Below are 13,463 nucleotides of genomic sequence, written 5' to 3'. Positions count from 1 at the left end.
TGAAGGACAAGAAGCAATTGTTTTAGTCTGAATATTAGTTATAACACTGATGACAAATGTTCAGTAGCTAAACAAAAACTTCTGTATAAAAAAATCCCTTGAAACTGGGCACGGTGGTGCACACCTTTAATCCCAGCACTCGGGTGGCAGAAGCAGGCAGTTCTCTGTGAGTTCCAGAACAGCAAGAACCACATAGAGAGATTCTGCCTCAAAACAGCATAAACCAACAAACAAGCAAACAAGTATTCCTTGAATACTTTTACCAAGCTCAAAACTTTTATTCTCATTATTTTCCGTTAAATTCCCATAAATTACAGGCATCTGCTAAAATGCCAATTATATCTCCAACAGTCATTTCTCACTGTAGGGGAAGTAAATTAGGTAGCATTTTTATTACTCAAAATAAATTCCATAGTTACTGAATGAGATTTATGTTTTCACATAAAGTTGATTATGACTTTGCAGGTCTGAGAAACTGCATTCTGGAATCTAAATAAGTGAAACGTGCTAGTTACTTTAAAAAAAATAAATTATACACCCATTTTAGTTCTGCGTGTAGACAGAAGTGACTTGTGTCAGGGCTTGTCGGTGTCTTTCTTCTCAGAGACCAGCAAGCTTTCGACTGTTGACTTTTAAGAGAATTCAAACAAGAGTCTTTGCCTCTGTTACAATATACTGCCAAAGCTCGCATTAATTTCCAGGGATGCCCATTAATTTGATCAATGTTTTGTCATTTGTACCATTTGCACTGTCAAAACAACTTAACTCTATCTCACTGACATCTTTGACAGTTGCTTTAACTCTGGCAAGAGAAAAGTGCGTCTTATTTGCGTCAATGAAAAGTTTTCCTGCCCGTTTAAAGCCTGAACGAAGACGATAGGGGATACGGAGCTCAGGTTACGACAAACGGTAGACAGTGGAAGCCTCTCATACAAAGGTTCCCATTTTACTAGGAGGAAAGTTTACGAACCTGCATAATCTGTTCTTGCATAATGCCCATCTTCAGATTTAGTGGTTGTAGTTGTGTTATCTATCAAGAAATTAACAATAAGAGCCGGTTAACCATTTCCCACGTATCTATCAAATGTACGTTTCCAACAGTATCTTCATCTCTTCATTGCGGGTGAGCTCTGTTGTTTCCCTCGCCACCACCAGCAATAGCAGAACCTCAGTTATGTTCTAGAGCACTCTGTATGGAGGCAGACTTTCAGTGCACACGTATGTTTGTGAGAATAACAGAACAGAGTTGGCTTTCTGAAGTTTGGGTCAGAACTGTAACTGAGATAGATACATTCAATAAAAGAAAAACAAATCCAAGCTCCCTAAGCCATTTCCTCTGAATAACAAAACAGAAAATTCGACTATATTCGGCTTTTAAGGAGGTACTTAATATATTTCTGCTGAATCAATCTATAAAAGGAGTGATTCACTTTTAACTCCAATGTTTCTAATCAATTCTTAAATTCTTGACCAGACTTTCTCGTTAGCTTTTGCCAGGAGAATGTCTGTGATCTTCTGAATACTGACTCCTGCTCATGGCATTGTGACAGTACTGTCGCATTATGCCGAAAAAGACATGCACTCTTTCTTATGGGCCCTCTAACACCTATAATCAACACAAATTCTACAGCTGACTACGCGATCCATCGTGAATCAGAACTGTCTTTCGGATAGGAAATAGCTGCTTAATAAGGAGCTATCTTCACTTTTTCATTTCTGCAGAGAGACTAAAAACATTCTTTGAGATGAAATTTTGCTCCGAACAGTACCTTGACATCGACCCAGAGACATGACTTCAATTTTCTCCTGTTTCTGACATGATGCTTCTTTGATTTGACATGCATTATCATAAGACTTCCCATCAGAAGCACAGAGGGGGTTGAAGTTGGTTTGAGAACAGTCAATGTTGCATACACACCTAAAGGAAGAGAGAGATAAGATGTAGGACATCAATACAAATGGGAGAAGTGCTAGCTTGGACTAAATGCAACAGAATCAAATCGTCCTCTTGCAGAGAAGTTCTGGCAGTTTTCTGAGATGAAAATGTTAACACCGAACTAATAATAAATAATCCAGAGGACCTAGCGGTGAATCAAAAATAAACGTGCATAAAGAATTCAGATAGGATACTGCAGCAGAACTGCTTTGGAAGTTGCGGGAACACACTGCTGTACTTCTTCATGGACTGGCTAAATGGTGGGAGTGCGGGGTGGGGTGGGGGGGATGCCCCAGGGCCAGTAAAACAGAAAGTAACCAAGCACATTATTTGGAATGCCATCAGTAGAGGTATTTCTCTGTAAAAAGGAGAATATGCATTAAATGCAGTAAATGAGAACCTTTAGTGGTCCTCAACCTTTTGGAGAGCCACGAAAACCCTTTGAGATTGAAGAGGCAGGTGTAGATTGCCCCTCAGAAAGCCTCACACCCTATAAACAGTATTTACATGGAATTGCATGGGATTCTCAGGTTTCATTCAACACATCCCAAGATCCCTTTCCAAGGTATACAACTTCTATTTTTAGCTCTTATTTTACGTAATGAAGTGACACTTTCAAATTGGTTTGCACTCATGGCTTTCACTTTTTTTTTTCTCCCTTAGAGGCTAAAGGAAACATCTGGTGAATTAAAGAAAATTTAGGTCACCTAAGCTGCAATCAAATATTGTAAAACAAACTTTATAAAATCATTTTTGGTGTTCTGTTAATTCTGTTTTATGATCTACTTTGTTTTGGGGGGGGATATTGCAGTTTGGTTAAGAGCACTTGCTGCTCTTGCAGGGGACCCAGTGCCCACACAGTGACTCCCAAACATGAGTAATTACAGCGATGGGGGACCCGACCCCCTCTTCCGGCCTTGGTAGGCACTGTATACATACATGTAGTTGTACATGCATCCATTCAGAAGAGCACGTATATGCATTAAAAAGTAATAAACCTAAAATTTAGCATATTGCATTTTTGGTGTGTGTACACCTACTATTTTTATAGAATAAAAATCTTAAAATTGATTTATATTTGTATTCTTTATTCTGTATGTTCTTCTTGAAGCTGTGAATCAGAATTTTACTTCTGAATACATTACATGTGCACACACACACGTATGTACACACGCATGGTAATAGTAACTATTTATTGCGGGCTGGCTATTAACAAATCATTCCTTCATCCAAGCTTTGTAGCGGGCCAAGATATTAGATAGGACATGAAATCGGAAAGCTAGTAACATATGAGACGCGCACACGCAGATGTGACATGCTGAAGCCTAGCCCTTCTCCTTTAATACTACATCCTGCAACTTGGAATCGCCCACAGAACACTGAAAAAGCACATATTGACAAGTAGGTGCGCTGTGGAAGATGGGGTAGCGCCTAGAGTCCAAGAATTTGGTGTTCCTAAGTAGTAACCCTGGCACCCGCCTGATTCCTAGCCAGAGAACGCTGGCTGATACATGCCGTCCGGCGAGGGTTTGTCTATACAGTGGCCAGATTCTGAACGCAGTCTTTAGCCCATCCGTGTCAGAATTACCTAGACTACTGCTGAAAATATGGGCAGAAAAAGAATGTGCTAGCATTCTCAAAAACATATTTCCACATGTGGAGGAATTTCTCTAGTAGCAGTTGATCAGTTTTTTTTTTAAATATTTATTTATTTATTATGTATACAATATTCTGTCTGTATGTATGTCTGTAGGCCAGAAGAGGGCACCAGACCTCATTACAGATGGCTGTGAGCCACCATGTGGTTGCCGGGAATTGAACTCAGGACCTTTGGAAGAGCAGGCAATGCTCTTAACCACTGAGCCATCTCTCCAGCCCCAGTTGATCAGTTTTATAGTTATCGATTTCAGAAACAAAAGCGAAGTCAGGCAGCCACTGTCTAGATCCTTAATCCCCTGGGGAAGGAGCCCATCGTTGCTATGTCTTGGGATCTGATCGTTTGAGGTCAGGTACTACCTTATGTTCACAGAGGGTGTATGCCTCTCAGGATGGCCCTGGAGAAACAACCCTGTAGATCAGGCTTACCTTAAGCACCATTCTTAATAAAAACGGAGTGCCTCACTATATACAGTTCCTTCCGCTTTGAAGGCTGCTTAGGTTTTAACTATTGGTCAAGACATCCCAGAGTCTTACACAGGTAGAACAGACAGAAGGTCCATTCCCCTGTCTGTCTATCACAATAGAAACTGAGGTATCCCAAGCTTTGCAAACTTACAAACGAAATCCAGAAGAATTCCAGAAGGCACGTGTCTCTGATTGGACTAAAGTCATTAAAATTTCTGAAAGCCATACCGAATATCGTGTAATATCATACAGAATGGCCACCCGAGAATAGCAGAGAGAAGAGGCAATTTGCTTGTAGGTGAACTAACTGGAATCAGTGTTTCCACTGAGCCTCAGCCCCTCATGGTCAATTATTTTGGGCATTTTACGGGATCCCCTTTCCCATAAGTCAGTCCCCACGTGCACCCTATGTGACTCAGTTGACTTTGATCGACTTCTGTCATCATTCCGTCACGAGGCTGCTTGAAGGCTTGCTTCCGTCCCACCTCAGATAAAGCATTTTAGGGAGTGACTAAGGAAAAGCACACACACCTCCTTCCATTCTCACCTCAAAGGGAGGTGAGATTTCTTTCTGTGAAAGGGAAAGGTAGCGTTCACTAAATCTCTGGGATGGAAGCCTCATGAGAGCATGCGCTGTGCTGGGATTTCCCTCTGTCCTTCCTACTCTCCAAACTATCGAATACTAAGACGCAAGCAAATGCTTTTAAAATTCTTAATCTCAGGATTGACCAAATCATCATCATCATCTTCTTCTTCTTCTTCTTCTTCTTCTTCTTCTTCTTCTTCTTCTTCTTCTTCTTCTTCTTCTTCTTCTTCTTCTTCTTCTTCCTCTTCCTCTTCCTCTTTCTCTTCCTCTCCTCCTCCTCCTCCCTCCCTCCCTCCCTCCTTCCCCCTCTCTCTCCCTCTCCCTCCTCCTTAGAGACAGGGTCTTGGGAAGTCCAGGCTGGCCTGGATATCACTGTATAGCCATGCCCCCAAATTTCTGATTCTCCTGTCTCTTCTTTCAAGTGTGAAATTAGAGGCTTGTACCACCATATCCTATTTGCTGTGGTGTCGGTAATGGAATCAAGGGCTTGATTGCGTGGGAGGAAAGAACTTTACCAAACGAGCTGCCTTCCCAGCCATTTATCCTTGGCTTTGTGTAGCTGCCACCGAGGCATGTTAAAGTGGCCGGGGCCTGTGGAGTATGAGGAGAAAACGGAGTGGATTATGAGGATCTAATGTCAATGTTTCCATTAGATCAGTGAGCTCTGATTCTACAATCATTGCTTACTGTATGTTGTATATTTAAACCTGTGAGTTTCAGAAATGACCACAATAGGCAGGGTTCTAAGACCTTTCTCTGAATTTCTATTATGTTCTCCTTTTATAATGACCGAATTATCTTCATTTTTTGCTAAGTATTTTAGGCATATCGGCTTTCAATAACTACATGTTGGTAAACAAATATAATGAATGAAGTAAGTCCTTTATGCTTTCAAAGAAAGGTAGCCACTGTTACTATCTCCATCGAACAGGTAAGAAAATTGAGTCTTGAGGAAGCTACGTCGATTATAAGCAGAAGGATATGATTTTTCCATCTGGGCAGCCTGACGCCAGAGGCTGGCGTTCTGCAAATTGAAGTTCAAGGGGAACGAAGACAGATGTGCATTCATGTCATTACTGATAGAAGAGAGGCTTTGCATGCGCCGGGTTTAAAGTACAATGCTGCGTCTACCCCTGGGCTACTTATCACAATGTGTTGAGTTTATATTGACTTTTAATCTTTGTCTGACCAAGCAAGATCCAAACTCTTTGGAATATTGGCACGGATTGTTGACGGATGCTTTTGAGACATTGGGAGCCAATGCTAGGTGTCAGGATAAATAACAAATCTAATGCGTGTTGAATTAATCTTAAAACCTAAAGCACAAGTTATTCAGCATGTCATATATTTAAAATGCTGTGAATAAATTTGGCTAAATCTAAACATAAGCATTAATATAGTCACATAACCCTGTGAAAACATAGAGGTCACTGGAATCAACTGAGCTCTCTCTCTCTCTCTCTCTCTCTCTCTCTCTCTCTCTCTCTCTCTGTGTGTGTGTGTAAAGTTGGAGTGCTTTAGCATCTTTCCCAGGTTTCTTCTTCAAAAATTTTAGCGGAGAATCTTGCAAATTTATATTCATAGCATAGTATGACTTTGAGTCTTAACAAAAACCTGATGAACCTGATTGCAGGAGGCTCAGATCGACCTCATGGCAGCATATGCGGGGGCTTGCTGCAGTTCTGTAGTTTTATTTTGTATTTACATTCTTCTTTAGCCTTTTCAGGATCAAGGTATCCTATTTAGCTTTGAATTTCCAGTACACAGCACAGTGTGTTAGAGCAAATCTTCAAAAAAAAAAAAAAAAAAAAAAGAAAAGAAAAGAAAAAAACCAAAACCAAAATCTGTTGAATGAATTACAGAGGGAATGGCTAGATGGACCTGGAAAGAGTTCAAGAATACAATTATTGTGTTTGGACGCTAACACTGATGAGAAAAATCCAGAGACGTGCTAAATTAAAAGGGCTGGAAACTGGAGAGGAAATGAGACCAGCGAGGGTGACCAGTAAAGGAATGTGGGAATGGTCGTGAGTTCATACAGACCCAGCTTGCCGTGTGTAACCTACCACTGCAACCAGCTTAGAAGAGCCTGCTAGCAATTCATGTAAGTAACCCCAAAGCACCATGTTCTTACATTTAACGGTGCCCGTTATGCTAGCTGACCCAACTTGAGGTCATCCCGCCTTTTCATTGATAAATGATACAGTTGCGATATAGAATTTCCTCCCTCTTCCATTTTCACTAGCTCAAGATTCCCGCTTCTAGAATCACGTGGTCACAGTGCTCTTGGGTTTTACCACTAGTCATAGCAAAACCGTCCCGGGACCTGGTCTTTGCTGTTCTGTCCCTAATACCTCGGTTTTGAGAGATTTATTGGCCAGAACTTGGAAAGGATAACTAGTGATAAACTAACGAAGCTGGACTGTGCTGTGGACCCCACGTGAAGCCACCGAGAAGGGTCCAGAAGAACTCAGGATCCCATCCTCATTTGTCTTTCCATGAACGAAGACAATAGAGTACGAGTCTTCGGGGTCTCAGAGGCCTAAGTGTCCACTTGAGACAGGAGGTGCTTTAACCAGCCTAACGCTGTTTATATTTTTTCGATATTTGGGGATAGCTTGGTATTTGAGTATCGATAGAATGTGAGCTTGGTAGCAGTTTGGCGGTTTATTGCTAGCTCTAAACCTGGAAAACATCTAAGGCTCTGGTAAGGGGGGAATTGCATAGGCTAACAGTGAAGTTGCAGGTCCCTGACTTTAGCAGCTTATGCAAACAAATGCCATTTTTTTTTACATTCTTATAGAGAAGTGGAAGACACTCACTCATTTTTAAAAAAACAGAGACTCTCCCTCTTCACTGCGTCTAGCAAACAATTGCATTATTATTCATTCTGAGAGGAGTAACTAGCTAATTACAGCGTGTCACGAGCACTGTATGCAAGCCAGGGATTTGTAAGGCCGAGTCCTGCCTGCATCCTTTAAGGGTTTTTTGTTTTGTTTTGTTTTCTCTGCTTTCTTTTTCTTCCTTTTTTTTCCCTCAGTATATCTCAGTCTCTTGACATTTTGACACCGCGATTACAGAGATCTCTTTTCATCCAAGCTACAAAGAAAGGGGATCAGCCTTTACTTGAAAACAATCATTTCAGGGGGTCTTTCAGTACAACTACCCTCCTCACACTGCTTCCGAGACAATGAACACAGATGGAAAACCTCGCTCCCTGAGTAACAGGGAAGAGGCAACTGTAAAAGCCCACGCGATGCTCCAAGCCCAAAGCATAAGAAATGAAAGGTGGTACCTAAAGTGACTGGCGTACATTTATCATCAACTCTTGAATATTTGGAAGGTCCGACATTAATTTAGTTCCCTGCCTTACAAAAATGACCATTGTAAGGATGATCCGCAGTGAGTTAAGTGGTCTTTCCCGTGTCTTTAGGAACGCCTGTCATCCACCTAAGTGTGAGGAAGTAAAGCCTGCCAAGGCGCAGATTACTTATTCATGCGTCTGGTTTGTGGCTGCCTTCTAATTTCACTAGATTCTGTTTCATCTGTTAAACATGGCTGACACATTGCTTTCTCAAGGGCCTCGGCTCCGTGACCGTCTAATGATACCAGTCCATTTTAAAGGACCCAGTCGTATAGCGGGTAGTGGGGCCTTGTGGTTTGCTTCCCCCAAGCCGCTCTGTCTCTAGGGTAATGAAACAGATGCTCTCAGGCCTGGCCTGTAAAAGAGGCCAGCGCCTCTGTCGGTGCTCGCTGTAATGGATGGGCGCATTACGTTAATAACAGTAAAACAGCATGTACCTCTCGTTGGAGACTCCTGTGATCCTTTAAAGCCATTTACTCATTAACTCTCCCTTTTCCTTTTGATGGAACTTGATTGTAAGTATTTTATCTGTGAAGAAACTTACGTGTAGGAACGGACTCTGAACGGCGAAGGGGGAAAACGAGGAAAGAAATGTGAAAATGTCCTAAAAGAGTAAACCATCTAAACAAAGGGCAGGGAAAATGTCAACCGAGATCAAACCCGGTAGGCCTGTCACAGTGCCACTCAGGTGATGCTTTCCTCTTGTGGTCATGGCAACCCTTTAGTTTAAAACCTGGCAGAAAGGAGCAACATCCATGTCCATAATCATTACCCAGGATGCACTGGACTCTTAAAAGGTGGTAAGGTATATTTTACATTCCAACCACAGTTCCCTCTCCCTCCCCTCCTCCCCATCCCGTACCTCCCATCAACCTACCCCCATCTCGAAGCCAAGCAGATTCAGCTGAAGCACGACCAACCTCCCCGCGCCTCAAGACTGAGCAAGGCATCCCACCACACGGAATGGAGTTTCAGAAAGTCAGCTCTTTCATTAGAGATAGGTACCACCGCCAGGGGTCCCACAAACAGATCAGGCTACAAAACTGTGGCCCACAGGCAGAGGGCCTGATTCTGTCCCATGCAGGGTCCCCAGCTGTCATTTTAGAGTCTGTGAGCTCTCATAAGTTAAGAGTCAACTGTCTCTGTGGGTTGCCCGCCATAACGTTGACACTCCTTGCTCATATAAACCTTCCTTCCTCTCTTCACCTAGACTCCCATAGCTCAGCTTGGTGCTTTGATGTGGTTCTCTGGTCTGTTTTATGTACATGGGTATTTTGCCTTGAATCTATGTCTTTGCACTACATGCATGCTTCACATGTACTGAGATGAGAGAAAAGGGTGTTGACTCCCCTGGGACTAGATTGACAGACAGTTGTGAGCTGCCATGTGGGTGCTGGGAATTGAAACTGGGTTCTCTGGAAGAGCAGCCAGTGCTCTTAACTGCTGAGCCATCACACACACACACACACACACACACGCATACATATATTTATGTATGTATACATTAATGGTGAGCCATATTGTATATGTGGAAAAGGCTTATTTAAATAATTTTGTATGGAGATCAAGAGCCATAGAAGCTGACCTTGTACAGGGAAGTTCTTGGAATATTGTGACTCACTGATAAGACCAGGAAGGTAGTCCAAAGGACACTGAGCTGAAGAATCCCTCTCAGAGGAGCTGCCAGAACTTTCCCAAACAGAATCTCATGTTCAATATAAGGAATTATTGCCCGGAAAGAGATAGATGGCCACACATAGTCTGCTCAATGTAATGAAGTTCGGTAGAGCCTGTGATGAAAGCTTGGGATTTGGCATCAGGCCTGCCTCATACGTAGGCTTGATTATCTGTTAGCAGCGTGGGACTAAACACGTCATTTAACTTCTTCAAGCACCTGGGACGACCGAGTGAATGCAGCACTGTAGAGATTAAATACATACATTCCTTACTAAAGGTTCTGAGAAATTATAATTTCACAACACATAGTTATCGTTATTGACTTTGCCTTCCTAAGCAGGACTCCTAAACCTGCATGTAGATCACTCTGGTGTAGTAGTTCAGAGGCCTGGGTAATGGGGCTGCAGCCCACAGGTTCTGACAGTTCTGGTATGAGATCCAGGGAGCCAGATACGGGGCTATGGGCAATTCCGGTGGGTGGCCTTGCAGTTCTGATTGGATGAGATATCCTTGTCTGATTTTCAAGGCTACCCAGGCATCTCCCAAAGCTGATGTGTATAAGATTCAATGTGAGCTAGGGGCTCCCCAAGCAGCATTTGGAGCCATAGACTCAATCATTCCAATTTAAGACAGTGTGAGATCACCCACTGAGTAATCTTAGCTACAGAAGTTTCTACACAGCCTTTTCTTTCTTCTTCATCCCATCATAAAGGGTTTCGTCTTGTTTGGTCTATACTACACAGCGAACACTTTGAACACATTTTCTCCATATGACAGACACATTCTCCAGATACTGTGGTGTGATACTCGGGCACAGAGATGGGTGATTAAATAGTCTGATTCAAAGAATCAGGGAGCATCCAGCAGAACCGGTTCTACAAGTAAACCAAGATCAACCTTCGAGAAAGGAGAGAAAACTGTCTGGAAGGGGCTAGGGCATTTCCCTGTGCCTGGCTCCTTGTTTTAACCCCTTTCTCATCCTCAGCCTTCACACGACCGAGAGGAAGAGGTGGAAAGTAAAATGCCTAAGAAGATAGAGGTAGCAGTTAGATGGGGAAAGAGGATGGACAGAATGACACAGGGACGCAGGACAAGGTGGCTGCCTCATGTGCTGGAAGACTATGAGTCCATCTGTCTGATGAGGGTGAACTTTCTCCACCGAAAGGCGATGACAACAATCTAGACAGATTGAAAGGGAGCTTAATTCGGTCCCAAGGAGTGGCCTTCATCTTCTGGGCCAGGGTGAGCCCTGAAAGCTTTTCGAGCACAGGGTGAGGAGAAGGTCATTGTGATCGAAGGGGTGCTTCCAAAGGATAATGATTACCAGACCACAATAGACTACAAGGCAGAGGCACTAACAAGAAGGCACTGTGACATAGAGGGACAAGGACAGAGAGCCGGGCAGTGATGCATTTGTTATATAGAAGAAAGGGGACAATCGATAGGCTGACAGGGTCGCTACTTAAGGCACAGCAGAGTGCTGTATTAAGGAACAAATACGACCACAATGTCCTTCCTGATCTACCCTCCCTGCTTTCTTTACTGTCCCAGATTGTTATCAAAATTGGAAACTCAGAGGGACAGGCAGGTTCAGAGAAGATCTTGACCTGTGCGACAAGATGGCTTTGTCCCCCCATGTCTTTGTCATGGTGACAAAGAAAAAACCAAGTTCTACTATAATAGTAACATCAGAAAAGCAGTCATAACTACGTAAGGAGCATTTATTCTACACCCAGCATGACTCTTGGGAAAAGGCTGAAACTAAACCTGGTGTCAACTGGCACTTAATCAATGAGAATGCTTTAGGGTCCAAAGGTGGGTCGCGTCGAAAGAAGCCTTCCCACACCCCTCCTCCACGAGTAAGACCGAGCTAGAGCAAAAGTTAGCTCTCCGTCTGCTGTCATGGTTTATAGTCACACCCTTCTTCTAGATTATTATTTTTCCACTTCGAAGCAGCTGCATTTACATCTTAAAATAATCAAAGTAAACAATTCCTCTTCCTCATGTACATTTTTAAAAATATCTTGGAGCAAAATGCTTCATTAGCATCGTGTGCGTGCTCTTACCCATTAAGCCAGAAAACATTCCAAAACCAGAGGTGACTTTGGTCACCGGAAGTGTGGCTGTTCTGCCTGGATAGGTCATGACCAAGGATGACTGTGGTCACCAGAAGTATGGTCACTCTGCCTAGATTGGTCATAACTGAGGATGACTGTGGTCAACAGAAGTATGGCTGCTCTGCCTGGATGGTCATTATACACAGAGAGGCAGAATGCATGAATAGCCCAGAAATTTGGACTATCAAAAGTTGCATTACATTCTAATAATGTGCTATACTAAAATCTCCACTTGCCCCTTATGTTAAGATCATATTGAGTGATAGAGTTCAGACGGAATTCCGGGATTCCCCACCCACTTCAGCCAGTAGTGTATTTCCGGTTTGTATTGGTAAGCCCACTCTCTGGCATGCTTTCGTCCCAGTGAAAAAGATCTCAGGAGCATGTGCATCTGGACTTCAGCACAGCATGGATTTCCATGCATCTGGACTTCTGCACAGCATGGATTTCCATGCATCTGGACTTCTGCACAGCATGGATCTCCATGCATCTGGACTTCAGCACACCATAGATCTTCATGCATCTGGACTTCACCACAGCATGGATCTCCATGCATCTGGACTTCAGCACAGCATAGATCTCCAAGGAAACCACATGTTCACGTCCTGCCCTTAAGACTTCACTCATGAGAGATAAGAAACAGGACATGAATTACGGTTCTACAGTTTGCAAAAGTTATTAGTTTGAAAATATTGTCTATCCACTATACTGTTTCAAGTGCTGGCCACCTCTCTGCTTAATTGCTTTATCTTGCCTTCTAACAAGAGCCACAATCATTTTCCTCCATGACAAACAGTGTGATCTCATCTGATGACACAACTAGTTTTTTCTTTTTAGATTTATTTATTTTATTTTGTTTGTATAAGTATGTTTTTTGCACATATGTCTGTGTGCTATGTATGTGACCGATGCCTGTGGGGCCAGAAGAGGGCACCAAATCTCCTGGAACTGGATTGACAGACAGCTGTCAGCTGCCCTGTAGGTTCTGAGAATCAAATCTTGGTCCTCTGGAAGAACAAGGGCTTTGACATACCTCTGTTTTAAGATTGTAAACTTACATCATTAGGCCTGCTGAGAGCTGACTTGCAATCCTGGTGATGCAAGCTATTAGCTAAGGTACAGGAGACTGAAGTATGAAAATCATGAGTTCAAGACCTGTCTGATCTATAGAGAGGGTTCAAGGAACTTATTGAGACCCTGCCTCAAATAAAAGTAAAAGAGGGCTGGGGTGTGGTTCGGTGGCAAAATGCTTGCTTTGCATGCGTGCGATCAAGGATTCTATCCCCACAAAACTACAAGAAGCCTATTTAGCTTTGCTTTATTCCTCAGCAATGAGCAGGGGCAGGGGTAAGTGGCGAAGAGGCATGCACAGGTGTGCTGTCACACATATTTGTGCAAAATGAACGATTCAGTACAAACAGCTACTGATAAAGTGTTGAGACAGGGGTGTCAGATAGCATTGGGATCTCCTCGTCATCAATCCTCATGGAATTGATCCTTAGTGGTTTTGGACCTGTTATTTTCTGACAGTCACCACGCTTAGCTTATGTAATCGAGCATTGATTAAATTATGCTGGCATTAACTAATCGCACAATCAGTGCTCATATCAAGTGGTTTTCCTGTATGATTACCTCATTCTTCAACTTCTGCTTATGAAT

General features: G+C 42.8%; 1 protein-coding gene across 3 annotated transcripts in view; it reads right to left on the bottom strand.

Moving 5' to 3' along the window:
• Positions 1-13,463, bottom strand: part of Tmeff2 (transmembrane protein with EGF like and two follistatin like domains 2) — a 265,542-nt gene that overhangs the window by 71,165 nt on the left and 180,914 nt on the right. For all 3 annotated transcript variants that reach the window (XM_057758744.1, XM_057758745.1, XM_057758742.1), the window contains exons 6-7: positions 1,770-1,918; positions 971-1,030 (exon numbers count right to left, since the gene is read on the bottom strand). In XM_057758744.1, the coding sequence (XP_057614727.1) occupies positions 971-1,030; positions 1,770-1,918 (209 nt within the window). The remainder of the gene's footprint in view (positions 1-970; positions 1,031-1,769; positions 1,919-13,463) is intronic.

The sequence above is a fragment of the Chionomys nivalis genome, chromosome 26 (assembly GCF_950005125.1).
Source record: "Chionomys nivalis chromosome 26, mChiNiv1.1, whole genome shotgun sequence".
In the NCBI taxonomy this organism is placed as follows: domain Eukaryota; kingdom Metazoa; phylum Chordata; class Mammalia; order Rodentia; family Cricetidae; genus Chionomys; species Chionomys nivalis.
Note: the sequence above shows the minus strand (reverse complement) of the source record. Positions and strands in the feature narration are given on the sequence as shown.